At 50.1% G+C, this 19154-nt stretch overlaps 2 protein-coding genes across 2 annotated transcripts in view; one reads left to right on the forward strand and one right to left on the reverse strand.

The window, feature by feature from the left end:
* Positions 1–3367, forward strand: part of LOC112951284 (dual oxidase maturation factor 1-like) — a 4342-nt gene extending 975 nt beyond the window's left edge. The window contains exons 2-6 of the mRNA XM_026043943.1: positions 558–615; positions 1279–1413; positions 1528–1741; positions 2156–2370; positions 3147–3367. Of these exons, the coding sequence (XP_025899728.1) occupies positions 558–615; positions 1279–1413; positions 1528–1741; positions 2156–2370; positions 3147–3367 (843 nt within the window). The remainder of the gene's footprint in view (positions 1–557; positions 616–1278; positions 1414–1527; positions 1742–2155; positions 2371–3146) is intronic.
* Positions 3368–8760: 5393 nt separating this feature from the next.
* Positions 8761–14126, reverse strand: DUOXA2 (dual oxidase maturation factor 2). The gene is made up of 7 exons (XM_026043942.1): positions 14084–14126; positions 12430–12593; positions 12167–12224; positions 10491–10625; positions 10086–10299; positions 9431–9645; positions 8761–9012 (listed from the first exon to the last, which is right to left on the reverse strand). The coding sequence occupies exons 2-7, from the start codon at positions 12574–12576 to the stop codon at positions 8813–8815; spliced, it is 969 nt and encodes a 322-aa protein (XP_025899727.1). The 5' UTR covers positions 12577–12593; positions 14084–14126; the 3' UTR covers positions 8761–8812.
* Positions 14127–19154: the final 5028 nt, after the last annotated feature.

The following is a 19154-nucleotide window of genomic DNA, read 5'->3' on the forward strand; positions in this document are numbered from 1 at the left end:
TTTTATGTTTTATGTTTTATGTTTTATGTTTTATGTTTTATGTTTTATGTTTTATGTTTTATGTTTTATGTTTTATGTTTTATGTTTTATGTTTTTGGACTCTTTTGCTCTGCCTAGATCCCTCTGTTTCCTCTGTGCCTCCCTCCCGCACCCGGTTGCCCCACGGGACTCCCAAGCCGTGAGGACTCACTGGCTTACAGAGCTTCTGGGGTGACTCAGGAGCAGGGCAGGTCCATTTTATCACAAGCTGGCATTTCTAAATGCTTGGGGTTGAGTTCTGCATCGGCAAATCTGACTGGGATCCAAAATCCCTTTGGAAGGTTTTGCCTGAGATGAAACTCACTTTTTGTGAAGAGTGATAATGAAGTATTATATTTGTTTTGAAGCTGATATATTAACTTAGCAGTACTAGGCTGCAGGTCACACATTGCGCTGCTGACCTGAACTTCCTTGCTCCTCCTCTTGGTACTATGCAGCAACCTGTAGGAGCAAGGGTCAAGGAATGAGGGTAGCTGGTCCCAAGCTCTAACTCCTTGCTCTCTGGTGAATCCTTGCAGCGGTTCTTCTGGTTACTGCGTGGAATAACAGGTCTCTTCATTGGAGCTGTGGTCCTCAGTGAGTACAGGGGGGCAATGCATGGGTCCCTGAGCAGCTGGCAGACAGACGGGGAAGCACAAGGACAACCAAGATGCAGAGGAGAGAGGAGGGAACTGGGAGGAGGAACAGCTGCTGAGTGCTGAGCTAGCACTCAGGACTAGCTCGCAGAGAAGACCAACGCTTTTCTTTGCCCAGAACCTGGTCCAGCAGGATAGTCAGCAAGCAGTAGGAAGTGCAGGCATTTGGTGGTAATGTATGTGCAAAAAACACTGTCAAATATCTCCTCTACAAAGGCTGGTCAGATGCAAATATCACCTCTGGGAACTCACGGAAAGCCCCTGTTCTCTGTCAGGTGACCCAAAAATGTTGTTTGGAAAAGGACCAGTATCTGCACACCAGCCTCGTTGTTTCTAGCACCTGAGGCTGAGCTGGACCTGGGGAGGAAGAGCTCCAGTTTCTCTCTCTGGGATACAGCTCATGGTTAGTGATGGGGAAAGACATGCAAGAACTGTGGTTTCTGCCATACATCGGGGGTCTTCAGGGCTCACAACTCAGATCTAGCCCTTGGGATGAGGTAGTTGAAATTCAAGCCATGGTGACAGTCACAGCAGGTTCTTCCAGAATATATTGTCACTAAATGTCTTGCCACCAGACCATAACTAACCCTTGCAGTCTTCACAGCGATACAGTTCACCAGAGACTGGGAGAATGGCTGGGTGACAGCAAACACCTCCTACAAGTCCTTCAGCCGTGCTATGGTGAATGCAGACATTGGGTTGCACATTGGCCTGGCAGGGGTGAACATCACGTTCGTGGGTGAGTGCCTTTTGCAACAGGAGGTGATATGGGACAAGCTTGGCAGCAATGTCCCCCAAGTCACCAACAGATTTCAGAGCTGCGTCCAAGACATTAGTCTTCCTCCTCTGTCAGGAAACCCAGTGAATCAGGTCAACGAGACCATCAACTACAACGAGCACTTTGCCTGGAGCTTCGATGCAGATTATGACCGCAGCTACAGTGAAGGCCTGGAGAAGGGGCTGCCCAGTCCCATCCTCTACGTGGCAGAGAAGTTCACCTCACAAAGCCCCTGTGGTGTGCACAACCCGTATCGCATCTCTGGCCGCTACGCATCCCTCACACTGTGGTAAGGCAGAGCGAGAGCTCTCTGCTTGCTGAGGGTACCGAAGAAGAAAGGGGAGAGTAGAACAGAGAGTGCATGAGGGGTTCACTTTCTGTCCAGTAAGATCATGCCAAAGTCATGAGGATCAGCTCTTTCACAGAGCTAGGGTTGACAAGGCTTAGCCTGACCTGGTTGCCTGCCCTGGAGTCATTATTTATGTTCTCTACCCTGAAGGAAAAAAATAGAGATGTATTGTTTGGGTATTACGATGCAAAGTCCTCTCCCAAGCCATCCTGCTGAAGAGGCAGTGCCCTGCTAGGACTGCCATGGGGATTTCCTCTGGGATGCGGGATGTGGAGTATTGGAGAGCAGGCTGGACTGATAAGAGGCTGTTCAAAGATTGGCTTGTGATATTTTTTGTTTTGTGTTGCTTTTCAGGATGGCCTTTTGCACATGGGTCCTTGCCACCTTGCTCTTCTCCATGCCCATTCTGCTCTATGGTGGCTACATGCTCCTGCTCACTGCAGCCCTGATGCTCTTCTCATTGTTCTTCCTCTTCACTGTGAGGAACACTCCGAATTGTCCCATCCAGTTTGGCCCAGCTTCCCTGAAAACAGCTTATGGCGGATCCTTTTGGCTGACTTTAACTACAGGTGGGTGCTCAGCTTGCACACAGGGCTGCTTTTCTCCTTTCCTGTAGCAGTGCTGCACTGTCCCACAGCACCTATTCCCCTCCAAAAGTGATCTCAGGAACTGATTGTGTTGAAGTCTTTTCCATATTCCTCATGAGGAAACTCTGTTCAGGGCCTTGTCTTGTTGGTTGCTGATCATCCCCACTGGCTGGAAATTCAGTCTACTTTACAGGACCTTCCCCATGGCTGTCCCACCCTTGGAGATCATATTTTTCCTTAAATCAAACTGAAATTTCCTGCATTACAGCTTACACTGTTGCTTTTCACCTTTTCACTGCACTTTTCAAAAGAGACCAACTCTTTTCTAATAGCAGAAGACAGCAATCAGATCCCACTGAATTCTTTTTTTTCCAGGCTGAATAATTCTGGCTCCTCTCCACACACAGTAGACTCCAGCCCTAACCATCTTGGCCCTCTTCTGGAGTTTTTTGACTTCTTTCCTGTACTGCAGAAACCAAACTAGCCACAGCGTCTGTTTGGGGCCTTGCAAGCACCAGATGGAGGGAACTAACCACAGCCCTTGACCTCTGCTATGATGCCACATGCCCACTGGCTTCCCAACCCCAGATCCTCGTTTGGATGAGGCTAGGGCTCATCCTAGGATCCAAAGGAGAATCCCCATCCTAGGATCCCAAGGAGGATCCCTAGATCTTCCTTTGGATGAGGCTAGGACCAGGGGAAGGTTGTGCAGAGAGTTAGGGGCACTTGGTGATGAATGTGTCCACGTTGTGTTGCAGGGCTGCTGTGCCTCCTGCTGGGGCTGGGTGTCATCGTCCTCAATTCCGTGCATCCGGAGAAGCTGAAACTTCTCTTCAACCTGGATGACACGGATGGAAAGGGAGAAGCAGCAGAAGGGTGGGAGAAGTCCCACTTGCCAACTGATGCCAGCGCTTCTGAGCAAGAAATGCTGACGGTCCCTTTGAGCGAACTTTGTGAGGTGACAGTCACCAAGCTCTAAGGTCCAGATGTGGGAGGGCATTGAAGGGAGAATAAGGCCCAAGAAAGCCCCGCTTTCCTTCTGCCCCTTTGGCCACGGTGCAGGGGCATGGTCCCAGCTCATCCTTGCCCTGCTGCTGTCGCAGCTCGGCGCCACATGCCCCTGGCACAAGGCAATGACCGCTGGGACTGGCAGGAGGCCCAAACTCAAGAACTAGCCCTCAAACCCCCCAAAAGAGCTCAAATGGTCAGACAGTCTGGCTGCTGATGGTATGCAAGCTTGGAAAGGTCTTGAAAACAACAGTTTTCCCTCATTTTATTCTTGCTATTCAATTCACCATCAGCCATGAGAATTTTTGGTGTACTGTATCCTTGCTCTATTCCTGCCTGCCCAGTCACAGCCACCAGGCTACTGCTCTTCCACTTACTCCATCTCCCACAAACACTGAAAGTCCTCCCTGAGATGCAGAGTCTGAAAAAAAAAAAAAAGAAATTAGAAATAAGCATAAAAATGATCCAACACAGCCCTCCGAGAGCACTCCGACTCCAGAGGCCTCTGAGTAGTCAGGGGAATCTGTCCAGGGATCTCTTCTTATCAGCAGGCAGGACAAGTGAACAGAGCTGGGCCCTGTGGCCACCAGGATGTCCCATGTGCAGGGTTTCCTCTTGGTGCATGATGAAGGGTAGAATGGCAAGAAGGGCAATGACGCAGTGGGATATTGAAGGTGCCAGATCTTGGAGGCATCTGGATTTCAAACCAGTCTAGGATCCCACACCTCAGGTTCAACACAGGCAGCAGGTCAGAGGTGCATTGGGCTGGACACTGGGCACAGTCACGTGCTTGGGTTTGGGTCCTTACTTCTCACAGTGCTCAAAAACACCTAGAAATCAGAGGGACAACCGAAGAGCAGCCTAGGAATTTGCAAAGCCATACCTCAGAGGATCACTGAACGGTCTGTTCACCCTGCAAAGGGCTGGGAGCAGAGTAACAGTCACCTTGTTCCCTTCTCTGGGCTCTGCGCAAGACTCAGGATGCAGACTCACACATCAAAGATCACCAGAACAGGCCATCACAAGCCACGGGTCACCAGTGTCTTGCAACCCCTTTGAAAGACAATGTTTCAGCAAGCAAGAACAAGAGCGGAAGAAGGGAGCAGACGTGCTATAGTGCCTCAGAGAGTGTATGGACTAATCAACAAGAGGTGGGCATCGTGCTCTGTCCGGAAGGCTTGATTTCATCCTGCTTAACTGTGCAAGCTTAACTGTGCTGTGAGGAATGAGGTGCATGTGCAGGCTGGCTGCAGCCCCTCACTCCAGCTTGCCAGATGCTAAGTTTTGTCTTGGCCATTTGGGCCAAGGGAGGGAGGGAAGATGGAGGGATGTTTCAGGTCTGCAAACCTTTAATTCTGTGCAGATCTTGCAAAATCTTGTGTTTTTTTCTTCTTTTTTCTTCTTTTTCTTTCTTCTTTTTTTCTTTCTTCTGTTTTGTACTTACATATTTTCCCCTCTATCTCAGTGAAATAAATTGGGCCTCGTCTTTCTTTTGTCTATAAAGAAGATGGACTTCTGAGACCTGGAATGCTGCCTTCCTTTGGCCTGGCAGCAACAGGACAGGGAAAAACTGCCTGGCAGAGCTCTTTTATGTCCAGGCATGGTCCATTTGGCTAAGGCTGGGCTATGTGGTCGAGATAACACATGGTAAATGGAGTACTGAAGCATTGCCAGGTGAGCAAAAGCAGGCTGGGCATGGTGGGGAATTAGCTCCTGGGGTGACCTTGGGCATGAGGGCCCTTTGGTGGGAGCACCTCCGCAGGAAGGTTTGCAGAGGGATCACACCATAGGAGGTCCTCTGCGGAGGTGCTCAGGTACAGCAGCCTGCCCCATCCCACTCCAGATGGGAGTCTTCAAAGGGGACCTCACTCTCATCAACAGTCGTTTAAAAATGGGGTTGAACTCCTGGGACTTGGGAGATCTCAGTTTTGTTACTCCCAAAGGTGTGTGCCGAGAGGCTTCAGCCTCAGCCTGCTGATGAATCAGACCAGACACTAACAATATTTTTTTAATTTTGCCACTTCTTTTATTTTCAATGGGGAAAAATGAAGTTCTACCAACCTAGCCCCTATCTTTCCCAAGCATGTTTCTCCTTTCGCAGCCCAGCTCGGGGGAAGGGGAGGGTTAGCTCTGGTGCTTAGTAAATGTCACAGTGCCCTGGGGTGACAAGTGCCACCAGTTTTGTGGGGGACCATAATCCTCATCGAGCTCCAGTCCGCTCTCCAAGACGCCCACGATGCTTGCCCCATTGACCAGCATAGCGGCTTTGGTTAGGTGCCAGATGCCCTCAAGCAGACAGGTTGGATCTGGGCAGTGCCAGGCCAGAAGCAGCCTGGGCTGAGAGCCAGGGATTTATTGGCAATTATTTAATGTCTTGTTGTCCAAAACAGTTCAGTCCAGCCAGGAAAATGAGCTGGAATCTGTGTTGGATGCAGGTAAGTCCTACAGCAGCACTGCTTAGGGTCCGTATAAGCACAGCTGTCACTGCATGTCAATAAGCTGCTATAATGAAGACATAATCATCCCTGAGCCAAAGAGAAAGTTGCTTAACTATGTAACACCCTCCAGGGAAACTCTCTCAAACACCAAGTCTCTCGGTCCTTGCAGTCTGCACAGCAGCTCCCATAAGCTCCTCAGGGCCTCTGATGTTCACAGACACCCATGAAACAAACAGGGCTGGTTCCCAGCCTCATCACTTGGATGGTCACTGCTGGAGATAGGGTGTTGGGTGCTTCTTATCAATAGCCTCTTTCTCCTCTATCAGTGTCGGACTGAGAAAGACGAGGCCACATGCAGTGGGTCTCACGCAGGTACATCCCTCAGCCACATGTGGCCACCTCCACTTGAAAGGAGGTCCTTGAGGGGCCCTGGTGTAGCAGCACTGGGCAGTGCAGAAGGGAGCACAAGGGCAGGAAGGAGAAAACTGAGGCTCAGAAAAGGAGGTGGCCTTGCTCTTGTTGGCACCTCAGTGGGTTGGGCGCTGCTGGAGGCCTCCTGCTGCTACGCTGCACTTCATTTTTCAGTCCTGTCTCAGGGGGAACTAATGAAAACCCGCGGAGGGATGTGGGCCAGTCCTGAACCACACGCTGTGAGATCAGCTCAAGGGCGTGGAGAAAGCAAAGCACAGGCGTTGCTGGGAAAGGAGGTCAAGCGCAACTGCCACAAAGAAGCTGGAAGAGCAGTGCCAAGATCCCGAGCGCGCCACGGGAGCTGGCAGAGCAGCAGGCCCTCAGAAACGTGCCAGGGCTGCCTGCCTGAGTCAGCAGCAGGCCTGCATGGGGCGAACAGGCAACCAGCAGCCTGCAAGCATCTGAGGAGGCTCCAGACCGCAAGGGAAGAAGGCCTCCAGGCCGCAAGGGAAGAAGTCCTCTGCCTGGACATGCTGTAAATCTGCTTTTGGGGGGCTATGGTCCCATTTTCATACCCAAGACAACTGGATCTTGCTGTTCTGACCTCACCAGGCTGTCGCGGGAAAATACATTTCTCCATGAGCAGTACAATATGTGCAGGGGTCTCTGCATTGCCCCATGGTTTCCTCATCTGGCCCCATGCGTATTGAGCTGCAGAAATCCCTTCACATGTTTCTTGGCAAGTCAGCCAGACACATAGAGAGCTGGCTCTCATGAGGGTGATGGAAGTGCCCTGGATTAATCCAGTTTTATGTATTTTTCCTATATTTGGGTTCATGCCTCTGTATGGCACATGTAACAAGCCAGAGCTTTTCTTCCAGTAAGGACGCTGCCAGTTTCTGGGGGCAAAATCATTCCTAAAGGCAAGAGATGAGGCTGGGGAGGGATAGAGCTCCAGATGTGGAGGTAGAAAAATGGAAAACACCTCAGTTCCCTATAGTAGCTTCCCAGTGGTTTCAGGGTATGGGATCTGCCCCATATCATTTCTAATAGCTTGCGTTTGGAATAGCACCTTCTAGCAAGGCACCCAGGTCTGGCCTGTGAAGGCTCAAGTGAGAATCTTCCCTCCCAGGGGAGTCAACCCACTGCAAGTTCTGTTCCTTTAACTTTATGGCTTTTGTCTTGCTCCTTTGATAAATTTAAGTGTACTTTCAGGCTCTCTCACATCAGTGTGGTGTGTTGTTCCTATAGAGAACATGGTTCAAGGATCTACCTTGGTAGGTGCCGATAAATCTAGCCCCTTCTTGGAGGCACTTCTGCCAAGGTAGCTTCACCCAAGGGAAAGATGCTCCTCCTTGGAGCTCACAAGCGGCCATCTGCAGACAAGCCCCTGAACAGCCATTCAAGAAACTATTCCAGAAAAGCCCATAGTATTTCAAAAATGCAATTTTGAAAAAAAAAAAGATTAAAAACAATAATTCTCAACCACAACAAATCAAATTAATGCAACACAAATATTGTGTGAAAGAAATAAGTAGTTCAATTTAACAAGAGCTGTTTTCTTTCCCTCTGATAGAAGAGAAAAAGTAGTTATGTCTTACAATTAAGTGGACTAAAGCTGCCCAGGTATCAAACATTCAGCTATGGCAGTCTCCCTGTATCTGCTGGAAATACAGCCTTAGCAAGCCTGATCCCCAAACCCATCTTTTATTTATTTACAAGACTTTCTGCACTTCATTTCTTACCCTGTCTATAAGCAGATCTGATCTAACTTGTGGCATCAGACTTGGATTTTGTGGTGAGCCTGGATGTCACAGGTTTTTTCCAGCTGTGCAGATGTAAGCTAATTCATCCTTTTTCTGCCTTTCCTAGGGTTTTTTTTTTTTTTTTTTTTTTTTTTTGGTCTGTGTTAGACTACTCTTCTTGTGTAATAAAGCTTAGGTTGGGAAAGCATTTTATGAAAGTCACCACATCGCTGCATTCCCCCTGACAACCTCCACCAAGTGTTCACTCAGGCCTCATTTCTGGAGCAGATTTCTTTCTCTAGATCATACAGTGTCCAGCTTAACAGAGTTTAGGTCTGTGCCTGGTTTTTCTAGGTAGATCTAAAGGTTTGCACTAAACATCAGTGCCAGAGAAAGAAGGCTGGGGCAGGTTTATCCCAGCTCTTTGGATCTCCTGGGTACACTGCAGAAGAAGTCTCAACATGAGCTTGTTTGTTAATATGGGAAGCAACCACTGGAGGCTCATTGAACCACATTGTGGCAGGGCGAGGAGCAGGAATGGACACCACTTTTGGGCACAGATATCCCTAGGCGAATGCTCCACTCTGAAGGCTACAGAGCTGTGAGCTGTTCCAGTTACAGACTCTTGCCAAAGTCCAGACAGCATGACCAGGGAAATTCAGCTTTCAGAGATACTTCTCAGCAAGTCGCCATCCCAACAGAATATATGTGCATATTTTGGTGGCAGCTGACTGAGGAGATGGGTCTCTGTGGGGACACCAAGAAAGGTCTATGCTCTGCCCTCTTGGGCCTTCTCTGTTTAACTGGGGAAAGAAATTTCTCCTAGATACTCTTAGGGCTGGGTGTGGAGGGCTGAGGAGGAGACAGTGTACTGTCCGTGATCCGACGGTTGACATACACTTCAGTCATCTCTTGGCACTCCTCTGCGTCATCCACATGGAGATCAAAGAAAGTTTTCAGTAGATCCAAGCTGAAGAAGTGCAGTGTGACAACAGTGACACCAATCACGAAACAGAGCAAGCCTGGAAAACAATATGCTCTCGGTGAGCATGCCTCACATTCCCTATCCTGCTGGTGAATGCTGGCATGTTCCCCATCCCACATCCCTACTCTGACAGACCCCCAACAAGGTACAATACCTTCCCTTATAGAAGATGGCCTTGCTCCATATATGGTGGCTTCAACTGTTGTGTTGAGCATCATAAAACTTATAGGTATGTGTTCCCCACTCCCTTCCACCACCTTTAGATAGAGAAAGTGCTCCACACACTGCTAGACCTCTCCACATATCCACCGGGATTTGCTTTGCCAAGGCACTGGCTGGGACTTGATTCCTGCAGAGCTCAAGCGGCTGCACACCCTGAGCTGTCTCACTCCATTCCTGTGGGGCAAAGTGCTTTAACTCTAATGCCCCAAGAGCGGCATGGTTGCTGTGCTTACCAACCACTAGTGTGAGCCAGAAAGATCCTCCATAGGCTATGTGAAGGGATGCAGGCCCAAACTTGATGGCACACATCGGGGAGTTCCTCACAGTGGAAAAGGAGAGCAATGAAAAGATCATGAAGGTCCCTGTGACCAGGACCATGTAACCTCCATAGACGAGGGCAGGCATGGAGAAGAGAATGTTGGAGATGAGCCAGGTGCAAAAGGCCACCCTGGAGACAAGAGAGGACCGAGTGATGAAGTGCACAAGTGTCATGGACTAGGATGCTCTAGGTAAGATTTTCCATGTGGAATCTGGGGTCCTGATAGCAATATGTGATGCTTCTCCAGGCTTCCAAAGACACCAGCTCCAACTCCCTTCCATGGGGATGTGTCCATGACACGATCATCACATCATGGAAAGAAGCTGCACTATGTTCCAGCCTCTTCTGTGTCATATACAGCCCCAGTGGGACCTACAGAGAGGACCAAGACCATCCCTCTCACCCTCCCAAATGCCTGCTCATCCCGGAGTTATGAGGACAGACCTTGAAGATGCTCCTCCACTCCAATTACTTTCTGCTCACCAGTTCTGGATGCTTAGAGACAAGGTAGCAGGACCTTTCTCCTATCCTTGCATTGCCCCTGCCCACACCAGAAGATTAAGGCTCACCAGAGAACAGCTGATGCGTAGTGGCCAGAGATGCGATACTGGTTGTGCACACCACAGGGGCTTTGTGAGGTGAACTTCTCTGCCAAGTAGAGGATGGGACTGGGCAGCCCCTTCTCCAGGCCTTCACTGTAGCTGCGGTCATAATCTGCATCGAAGCTCCAGGCAAAGTGCTCGTTGTACTTGATGGTCTCGTTGACCTGATTCACTGGGTTTCCTGACAGAAGAGGAAGACTAAGGTCCTGCTGTGGCCCTCTGGTTTGAATGTTGCCACCGGGGAGCGCAGGCATTCTGATGACAACAGAGGGCCAGGAGCAAGGGCAGTGCCACCAAGGCAGTCCACAAAGGTCTTGGAGACCTCCCAACATCATGGCCACCTCATGACCCACACAGGGACATCAGACTCACCCACAAGCGTAATGTTCACCCCAGCCAGGCCGACGTGCAGCCCGATGTCCGCATTCACCGAGGCACGGCTGAAGGACTTGTAGGAGGTGTTTGCTGTCACCCAGCCGCTTTCCCAGTCCCTTGTGTACTGGACGGCTGCCAAGAAAAGTAAGTTGGAGCTGAAGAGGGGCTGGACTCAGACCTTGGCTGCTCAAGGGGGATTTCAGGCAAGTACAGACTGCAGTTTTCCCACTATGGGACTACAAAGGAGTGAAAGGAGGACAGGAGAGCTGACTCAGCCACAATAACATGCCTCAGCTAGCTCCTCAAGCTCTGACAGAATTCACATCCTCCTCTCACAGAGCATCCACTCCCCTAATCCTGGAGAAAGCTCAGATCCCCAGGGATGACCCTCGCAATCAGATTCCTCCTTGGGAATCCTCTTCAGAACTTCCTCGAAGCCTCCACACACAGCACTCTTCATGGTCTGCAAGGACAGAGCTCAGAAAGGAGCCCATTCCTGAGACTTGGGACCAGGGGTGCGTTTTGTTGCTGAGTATTAAGCTCGTGAGTAACGGGGCTCGATATTAGTGATTGGTGAGTATCACTGTCAAACAGAGCTGGTGAAGGTGTTTCAGGTTGATCTCAGGCTGAAAGTGGCCTTATAGTCCTGCCTGAAAATGGGTTCAGCTGTGCATTCAGCTGCCTCCACGCCTATGATCTGGTGGAGCATTTTCCAACTATAGAGCCGTGTGGGACCCATTGCTGCCAGGTAAAAATTCTGACCTTGCCTTTAAGCCTACCAATTCCTCCTGTGTACCCAAGCAACACCTCACTGATTCCTTGTAATGAAAGTGGCACTGGATGGCTCTCCAGGGCTGAGCAGATTGAGGCTGTGGAGCATAACGGTGACCTCCCCTCCTTCATCGCCTGGAACCTGGATCCATGTTCCCCGGCAGTTCTGGTTGCTCCCTCCGTACCATGGGGACCTTCTTAGATGGAGGGTGGCCACTCTGTGGCTGCTGCTAGGGTCACACATTTGGTCATGGTCTGCCCTTTCTATTCTTCAAAGCAATAGAGTTTGGATGACTTTGGGTTAAGGCTGGTTACTCCTCACCCACTGTTTTCTCTCCCCTTGCTTCATCTTTCACCTACGTTCCCTGTCCCCGCTCTGGTCCTCATTGGTTCTGCCATCAGTCCCGTTTACCCCAAAACATTTCTTGGTTTCTACTAAATCAAATACTCTCCCTCACCATCTCCTCCTGTCTCACTCCCTTGAGAATCCTTTCTTTCCCTCCAACTTGCCCGTATTTTGTTTCAACCTGCTCTCCCCACATCACTGCCAAGCTTCTCTCAGCCTCCAACCTTGGCTGGCTGCTGTCCGAGCTATTCAGCTGTGCTCCCTCTGTAACAGGTAGCTCAGGAGGAGAGCTCAGCTCCATCTCTCAGTGGCTGGGAGGATACAGTCCATCTAAGCAGGGCAGCTTGGCCTCCTTTGAACTGAACCAAGTGCCCTCTCAAGGCAGGCATGAGCAGCTCCAAGTGCTCTTAAGGCCCTGCTCAGCATTGAGGGAGTAGGGCAGACCCTGCAAGCAGCCGTGGCTGTGATCACAAACCGATGCTTCCCAGGCACAAACCCTGCCCTGGAGTTTACTTCTTTGCACGGGCCCACCCTCAAAGAGTTATGCAACACTTACCGACAATCACCACCCCAATGACGAGGCTGAGGAGAACCCGGATAAGCCAGTACAGCCTCTGCAGGGAGAGAGGTGGGACGTCGGGTAAGGATGAAGAGCCGCAGCTGTCCTCCCACCTTACCCCCAGCCAGTGAAAGCCCAGCTGCGGTGTGTGGAGGACCTGCAGCTCTTCTCATCGCTCCAAAATATGAAGACTAGGCGTTTGGGGATTGGGGTTTTTTTTTGTTTTTGGTTTTGTTTTTCCAGGGAGAAGGGTCACGCACCGCTCGTCCACGGATGCCTGGGATGATGATGAGGAAGCTGCAAGCAAGCGTTAGGAAGACGATGATCACTATGATGATGCTGACATCGAAGACAAAGCTCTTCCTCTGCTGAGGGTAGAAGGGGTAGACGCCATCAAAGAGAGTCATCCTGCACCTCCAGGAGCCTGTGAGAGAGGTTGTCACAGGAGGCCCAGCTTGCTTTATCTGCTATCCTGCTGGGTTCTTTGGAGCCTCAGGGGGTCTCCAACCCCAATGACCTCCAGCCCACCTCAGATCTGGAACAACCAGCTGTGGAAAGTTCATCACCAAGCCCCTCAGAGGGACAAGGAAATGTAGTACTTCAAGGAGAATGACATGATGAAATACGGCACAGCAGAGAAACATGCCACCCAAAGCCCTTGCAGCAGGGGACAGGAGATGCCTGGGGCAGGTCTTGGACAGCCTGAAGGGCTTGTAGACATGTGAGAGAACCACAGGTTGCTCTTCTGCTGTGGCTTGAGGAGCTGCCCAAGCCCAGAAACCAGTTGAGCAGCTCCTCCCTGGACAGCACTGGGCCTTTCCCTCCAGCAGAAGCAAGCAGGGCTTTCCGTTTTGCAGTGTACCCTTAGAGGAAGTCTCAAGCCAGCAACCACTGCTCCTCCACGCTGGCACACGCAGACTTTTTTCCCCAACAGTCATGAGCTACTGAGAACACCGACTTCACAGCAGCAGAATTATCCCAGCCCCTGGCCATCCTTGGGTAGAACAAAGCTTATCACCTGCACCCTCTTCCCTTTCTTGAAAGAAGCTGCCCCCTCTGACCCTGCAATGATTTGGGAGGAGTTTTTGAGGAAGCAGTTGGACCGTTTCTACGTAGAAGCAATGCACCGTGGATATGGGCCCAAGGAAGCAAGGCTTCTCGGTAGACTATGAGCATCAGGAACAAATATCAAAGCTATGAGGAGACTGAGTTACATAAGATCAGATGGCAGACTCAGCATCTGATTGATTCCCAGATAGAATTCCCAGCAACACTTAAGTTACAGCAATTACAAGACTGCTCCATTTCTGCCTTGGATCTTTTCTGCCAGAACCAATTGCACATTAAGCCCTTTCGTTTTGCTTATTTAATAGCATCTCCACATGAGACTAACCTGGGAAGTCTTCAAAAGCTAGAGGATGATACAGTTAATATGACTCATGACCAGACATAATTTCATAGTTTGCCGACATGGAGGAATTGGTTTCATTCTCATTTTCTGCACACAAGAATGATTGCATTTTTTTTAGCTAAGATCCAACCCCAAATGCTTCGGACACAAAATAGAAAGTCCCAAATGCTTAGAAGCCAGTGAAGAATATAATAAGCATCTGAAAATAATCGGACCTGTACAGCTGAACTCACTCTCCAACCCATAAAGCAACATTTGTTTGCAGAAGATTTCTGAGAGCTCAGATCATCACAAGAAACAGTTTTAGCAGAAGACTAGACATCCAAAGTGGTCACTACTGATCCGGAGCTGACCTTATCCACACCCTTTGCTTCAGTAACAGAGCTCTCATGTACTTAAAAGTCTTGTTTCAAGTTATTCTGCTAGAGTTTATCTGGGCTGTCTCACTGGGGAACCAAGAACAAGGAAATTTAACCTTCAAGGACTATTTTCTCTAGGATTACCTGAAAATCAGAAGTTGTCTTTGGGTCCCAGTAAAAAAATATCGAGCTGAAGCCCAGCTGCAGGGTCTCCAGCCCAGCAAATGCAGCCACAAGCACTCAGACCTGCTGAAAGAGAACAGATAAGCAAACATGCTAAGCCTAGGACAAGTTAAGATGTAATTGCTTCAATTCTATCATCAGCTTCATTATTTCTTTGCCCAAATTTCATATGAGATGTAAGGGGAGAAGGAAAGATTAGCAAGCTGGAATTGCCCTGAGTGTAATTATAAAATTTCACTGTAAATTGAAGTGGATAATAATATGTGGGAACTGAAAAATGTGAGCCCACCATGGAAAATTGCTTTCCTTCTCCCAAGCTGAATTTTCGGGGAGTATCCAGGGCTGTTGTGCAACATCTGGGAACCGCTGCTCCGGCTATTCCGGGCGGGAAACCACGGATCCAGCGGCCAACCTGGCTGGCCTCAGCCCGCCTGCTGTCCCCGCGGGAGCGAGCGGTGCGGGGCCACGTCGCCGGGCGAGCCGCGGCCGCCGGAGCGGCGCGGGGAGGGACGGAGGGGCTGCGGGCGGCTCTCACCTGCGGGCAGCGGCGGCGGGGAGGCTCGGGCGGCCCCGGGGAGGCTCGGGCGGCCCCGGCCGCGCCGCTCCGCGCTCTTATAGGCGGCGGCGGCGGGCGCGGAGCCCCATGTAAACGGCGGCGCGGCCCGCCCCGTCGCACTGCGCCCGCCGCGCCGGTGAGTGCCCGTCGCGCCGCCGCGATCGCAGGGAGGGAGCGGGGAAAGAGCGCGCACGGCATGAGCCCCACGCGTGTCCTAGTGGGGTCCCGGGCCACGCGGGGCGCCGTCTGCTTGGAGGGTGGGGGGTCCCCGCGCTGTTCTTGGCTGCCCTAGGAGGGGCTGTGCGAGTGCCTCCCTGTGCTGAGGGCTTGGGACACGCGTGTCTGTTGGTGGGGTGAGTTTTGCCCCCTGTGTGGGGGTTTTTGGGGATAGGGGGGGAGAGGATAGGGGTATCCAGGAGCTGGAGGGGTGGGGTCACACATGGGTGGGAGGAGGATGCATTCAGGCCTGTCCCCACTTGCATGAGGGACAAGGGCTGGGGGGACATCCCCCACCTGTGCTGGGGATAGGGGGAGATGTGGCTGTGTAGGTCTCTGCCTCTGTGTGGGTTATGCATGCCACCACCTGTGTGGAGATGGGGCCATGCGACTGCTGAGTTGAGGTTGTGCAGGTCTGTGTCTCACATGGATAAGGGGTTAGGGTGCAGGGGACAAAGTGGCAAGACTTGCATGTTTCTGCCTATATGGGCTCAGAAGGCTGGTAGGACAGGGCCAAATGTTCCTGTCTTGTATGGGCACAGGATGCAAGTGGGCACTGTGGTGACCCCAGGGCACTGTCTATTCCCAAACCCCAGGACTGATGGGAAGAGCTGACAGTTCCCCAATTCATCCCACCATCAGTGGGGTGAGCCAGAAATAAACTAAGATGTGACCAAGAGGGTCCCTTGGCTCAAGGTTTGCCAGAAGCCTTGAGACTGGAGAGCCTCAAGCTCTCCTTTATTTGCATGGTCCTGCTCCACACTGCCACAGGACTGCTGGTCTCACAGGATACATTAGAGTGGGTCAAGGAGCTATTTTCCACCTGGTGGGCTTCATAGTCTTGCTGAGGCACGGCTCTGAGATGAGTCTGGATGAGTAGAGATGTCTGGATGATGAAGTTCTAGCTCTAGGGAAGCCAAACCTGCTGAGATCAAGCAGAGCTGGAGGTCCTGTCTCTGGGAAAGACCATGTGTTCATGTTCTCTGTAGCAGAGAGAACACATATCAAGAAGTGGAAACTCTGGACTTAAGAAAGGGCCCAGGAATCCTCTCTGGGAGAAGAGAGTTCAGAGGAAGATGGGGCTTTGGTTTCACTGTGCTCCCAAAGAGGGCAAGGTGGCACAGGAAATCTGTTGAACATCTGCTCAGAGTTGAAAATTTCACAGACAACTTGACAAATCTGAGGAAATAATCCAATCTTGCAAGTCTTTCCCTCAGCAAGCTGTACTGTGGGCTCCTGGGGATGGTTCTGTTTCATTATGGCAAGTTGCTCCTGGGTGGTTTGTGAAGTAGCTGCTGCTTCGGGAGGAGCTTAGCACCTGGGTCCTCAACACACGGAGAGAACAGTGGGGAGAGCAACCCTAAAGCCCTCAGCTGTGGCATAGGAACGGAGCTTGTGGGACAGCAAATCATCACTCATGAGATGTAGATCTTCCTTTGACATGTGATCCCTAGCCTACTCCTTCCTAAGGAAGCTCCCAACAGTGGCTGGAAAAGGTCTGAGACAGAGAAGACATGGTGCCAGTGTCTCCCCATGCGTGCAAAGCTTTGCTCGGAAAAGATGCTCCCAGGGAAGAGAGGCTTGTGAATTTTAATTGGGAGATACACTGCTGATGGATCAAATGACTGATGGGAGGACATGGCTGTGAAGGCAAGTGGAGCAAGTATAAGAGAAATTCCCATGTCAGATATCTGAAGAGTTGGCTGGAAAGGATCTCAGGAGTCTCTAGTCCAGTTTACTACTTAGAGAAGGACCATCACGGAAAGCATTCAAGTTTGGGACTGATCAGGCAGTGAGTGTTTTTGGTGCTAGGAGAGATGAAGAGCACAAAAGATCTTGCATGTAATTTCATGACTTCTTGGTTTGAGAGTAATTCTTGCATCTCATGAAATGGGAACTTTGGTCTAGGAATTTTAATGCCTCCACCTTTTTGTTTGTTTGTTTTTGTTGGAGGTCTTCAAGAAGAACCAAGGGAAAGGAGATCAGATGCTATACTGTGGCTTTGGTTATATACTTTGAACCTTAGCACTATATTTCCTGAGTGACTTTGGTCAATCTCCTTCAGGTCCCAGCTCTAGATGAGGGTTGTAACACCAACTTATTGCATCTTGTGGGGGCAGGAGGTAGAACCAGCACTATGGGGATTCCCTTCCTATGGCATGGGAGGTTGTGTAGATCTCTACATAGAGTGAAACCACAACTGCCACAGATTGCTCAGGTGTCCCCAGCCACCCAGCCCTTCACATTGATTTGAGAAGGGAGCAGGCCGTTTGAATGGAGAGAGCTTTCTGGTAGGAGGGTCCCACATGGTAATGGTGACTGGGTTCTGCCACTCCAAGTAGAGGTACCAAGCACCTCAACACTGCACCCATTGGCTAAATGTTCATGTTCCTCCAATGGGGTGGGACTTACCAAGCATCTGGATCCTATTAGCTGCACAACCCAATCTTGTGGCCAGAAGACCTTGCTCAGCAGAGACAGAAGAGATGGAAGATCTCCAGGGCCTCTTGCAGAGAGAGGTGCTCCAAAAGGATAGGAGTGACCCTGGGGGTCCAGAACCTCTGCCTAACATTGCCCAAAACAGCTCTGCAGTTTCTAGCCACTCCCAATGTAGCAAAGACCGTGTGATCCAGCAGAGGATGTGTCCAAATGGGTTGCAAGGCCCATGCTGCTGAGAAGCTGAAGGACAGCCCGAGGGCCATGCAACCATCCGCCAGCTCTGTGTACTCCTTGAGACTGCAGGTTTTGTTGATGAGAAAGTCACCTTTGGGCAAGCATGGGTCCCATGTCCCTGCGGAGCCCAGCACAAGCTGAGCATTGCTTAGGTAGGTGCATGGAGGGAAAGGCGGATCTCAAGATCCATTTGGCAAGGCCCTATTCAGGAACCCCATCACCAGTTGATGGCAATGTGTCTTTGTAGCATTGTGCCTGCAGTGGAGCCTCTGTTTTGCTGCTGCATACAGGTCCTTCAAGCAGGTATTTCAATACTGATTTAATTTTGAACGGGGTTACAGAAAAATGGCAAAACGGTTTGCCTGTGATGTGTTGAGTGCGTGCAAACTACTGGGAAGCAGGAGGAATGAGGAAACAATGGCTCTTGAAAAACGTCTTGTTTTCTGAAACAGAAGAACAAGCTTGGAGAAGTGTTTGATTGAAGTGGGTTTCACTGTTTATATAACAGGCTCGCCACATGACGAGTGTCCTATTTTACAAGCAAGCTTAACTATGAGCACAAAAAAAGTCATTTAATTTTTATACTGTTCCATTTGGAGTGTATTTAGTGACTTGTATGTTCCAGTTTCTGCCACTGTTAATTATAACTGATTCCTACTAAATCGAAAATGAAACATATAGGACTATTGGTGAAGGGTAAGCTTTGTGAAGCCACCATGAGTTCCAAGTTTGGTTAAACCCAGGGAAAAGCCTGAAAGGATCACTTCAGGCTTGCAATATAGGAGAAGCTGAGGTGTTTTACACACAGAACAGGACTGCATGCATGCCTGTTCTTTGGGAAAGACAGCTCACAAGACACGATGATAAAATTTGGATGCATGTTCACAGTGCTGTTACATACCCGGAGTGTTGGGATGAGGGACTAAGAGCCATGTTCAGTAGAAAGCACTATTCTGGGGTTAAATTCAAAGTTGATATTCCTTTAACAAATTGCAGGGAATTCCCATGGCAGCATTTTAGCAATTTCTCTGTCTTTGAGACCAAGGAAAACATGGACTTTGCTGCATGTGTTGGGGAATCCCTTCCCGGTCAGGAGTGGGCTGAGGATTTACAGGCTCAAATCCCCCTGATGACATTTGCTCTGGCTCCATGGTCTTTATGGAAAATAAGATGGGAAAGTCTAGTTTTGAGAGTGTTTTCTTGGGTGTTTGCAAGGAATTTAGAGATGTTCTGAGTTTAGTTTGGAGCTGATCTTTAGCTGTACTGTTAAAATGATTTCATGCTTGATTTCATGCTGAGGACACTCCTGTCACGTTACCAGCTGGATATTTGAATGGGATAATGCACACTAAAGGTACCTGCTTCTATAATGAAAAGCCTATTTCCATAACAGAGCTAGCTCAGCTCACTGGATGATGAACGTGAGCCTAGAGCAGCTGGTATCCCAAGGCAGAGGTATTGGTCATGTACAGTAGTATTCCCATCTCAGACCTGGTGTCTCTACTGCCAAGAATGGGACTATATTGCCAACAGACAGTAGCAAAGGGTTTTATTAGGCTATAGATACCACAAGAGGGAGCTGAGAAT

Source organism: Nothoprocta perdicaria, unplaced genomic scaffold (assembly GCF_003342845.1).
Source record: "Nothoprocta perdicaria isolate Ctin4 unplaced genomic scaffold, notPer1 scaffold_342, whole genome shotgun sequence".
In the NCBI taxonomy this organism is placed as follows: domain Eukaryota; kingdom Metazoa; phylum Chordata; class Aves; order Tinamiformes; family Tinamidae; genus Nothoprocta; species Nothoprocta perdicaria.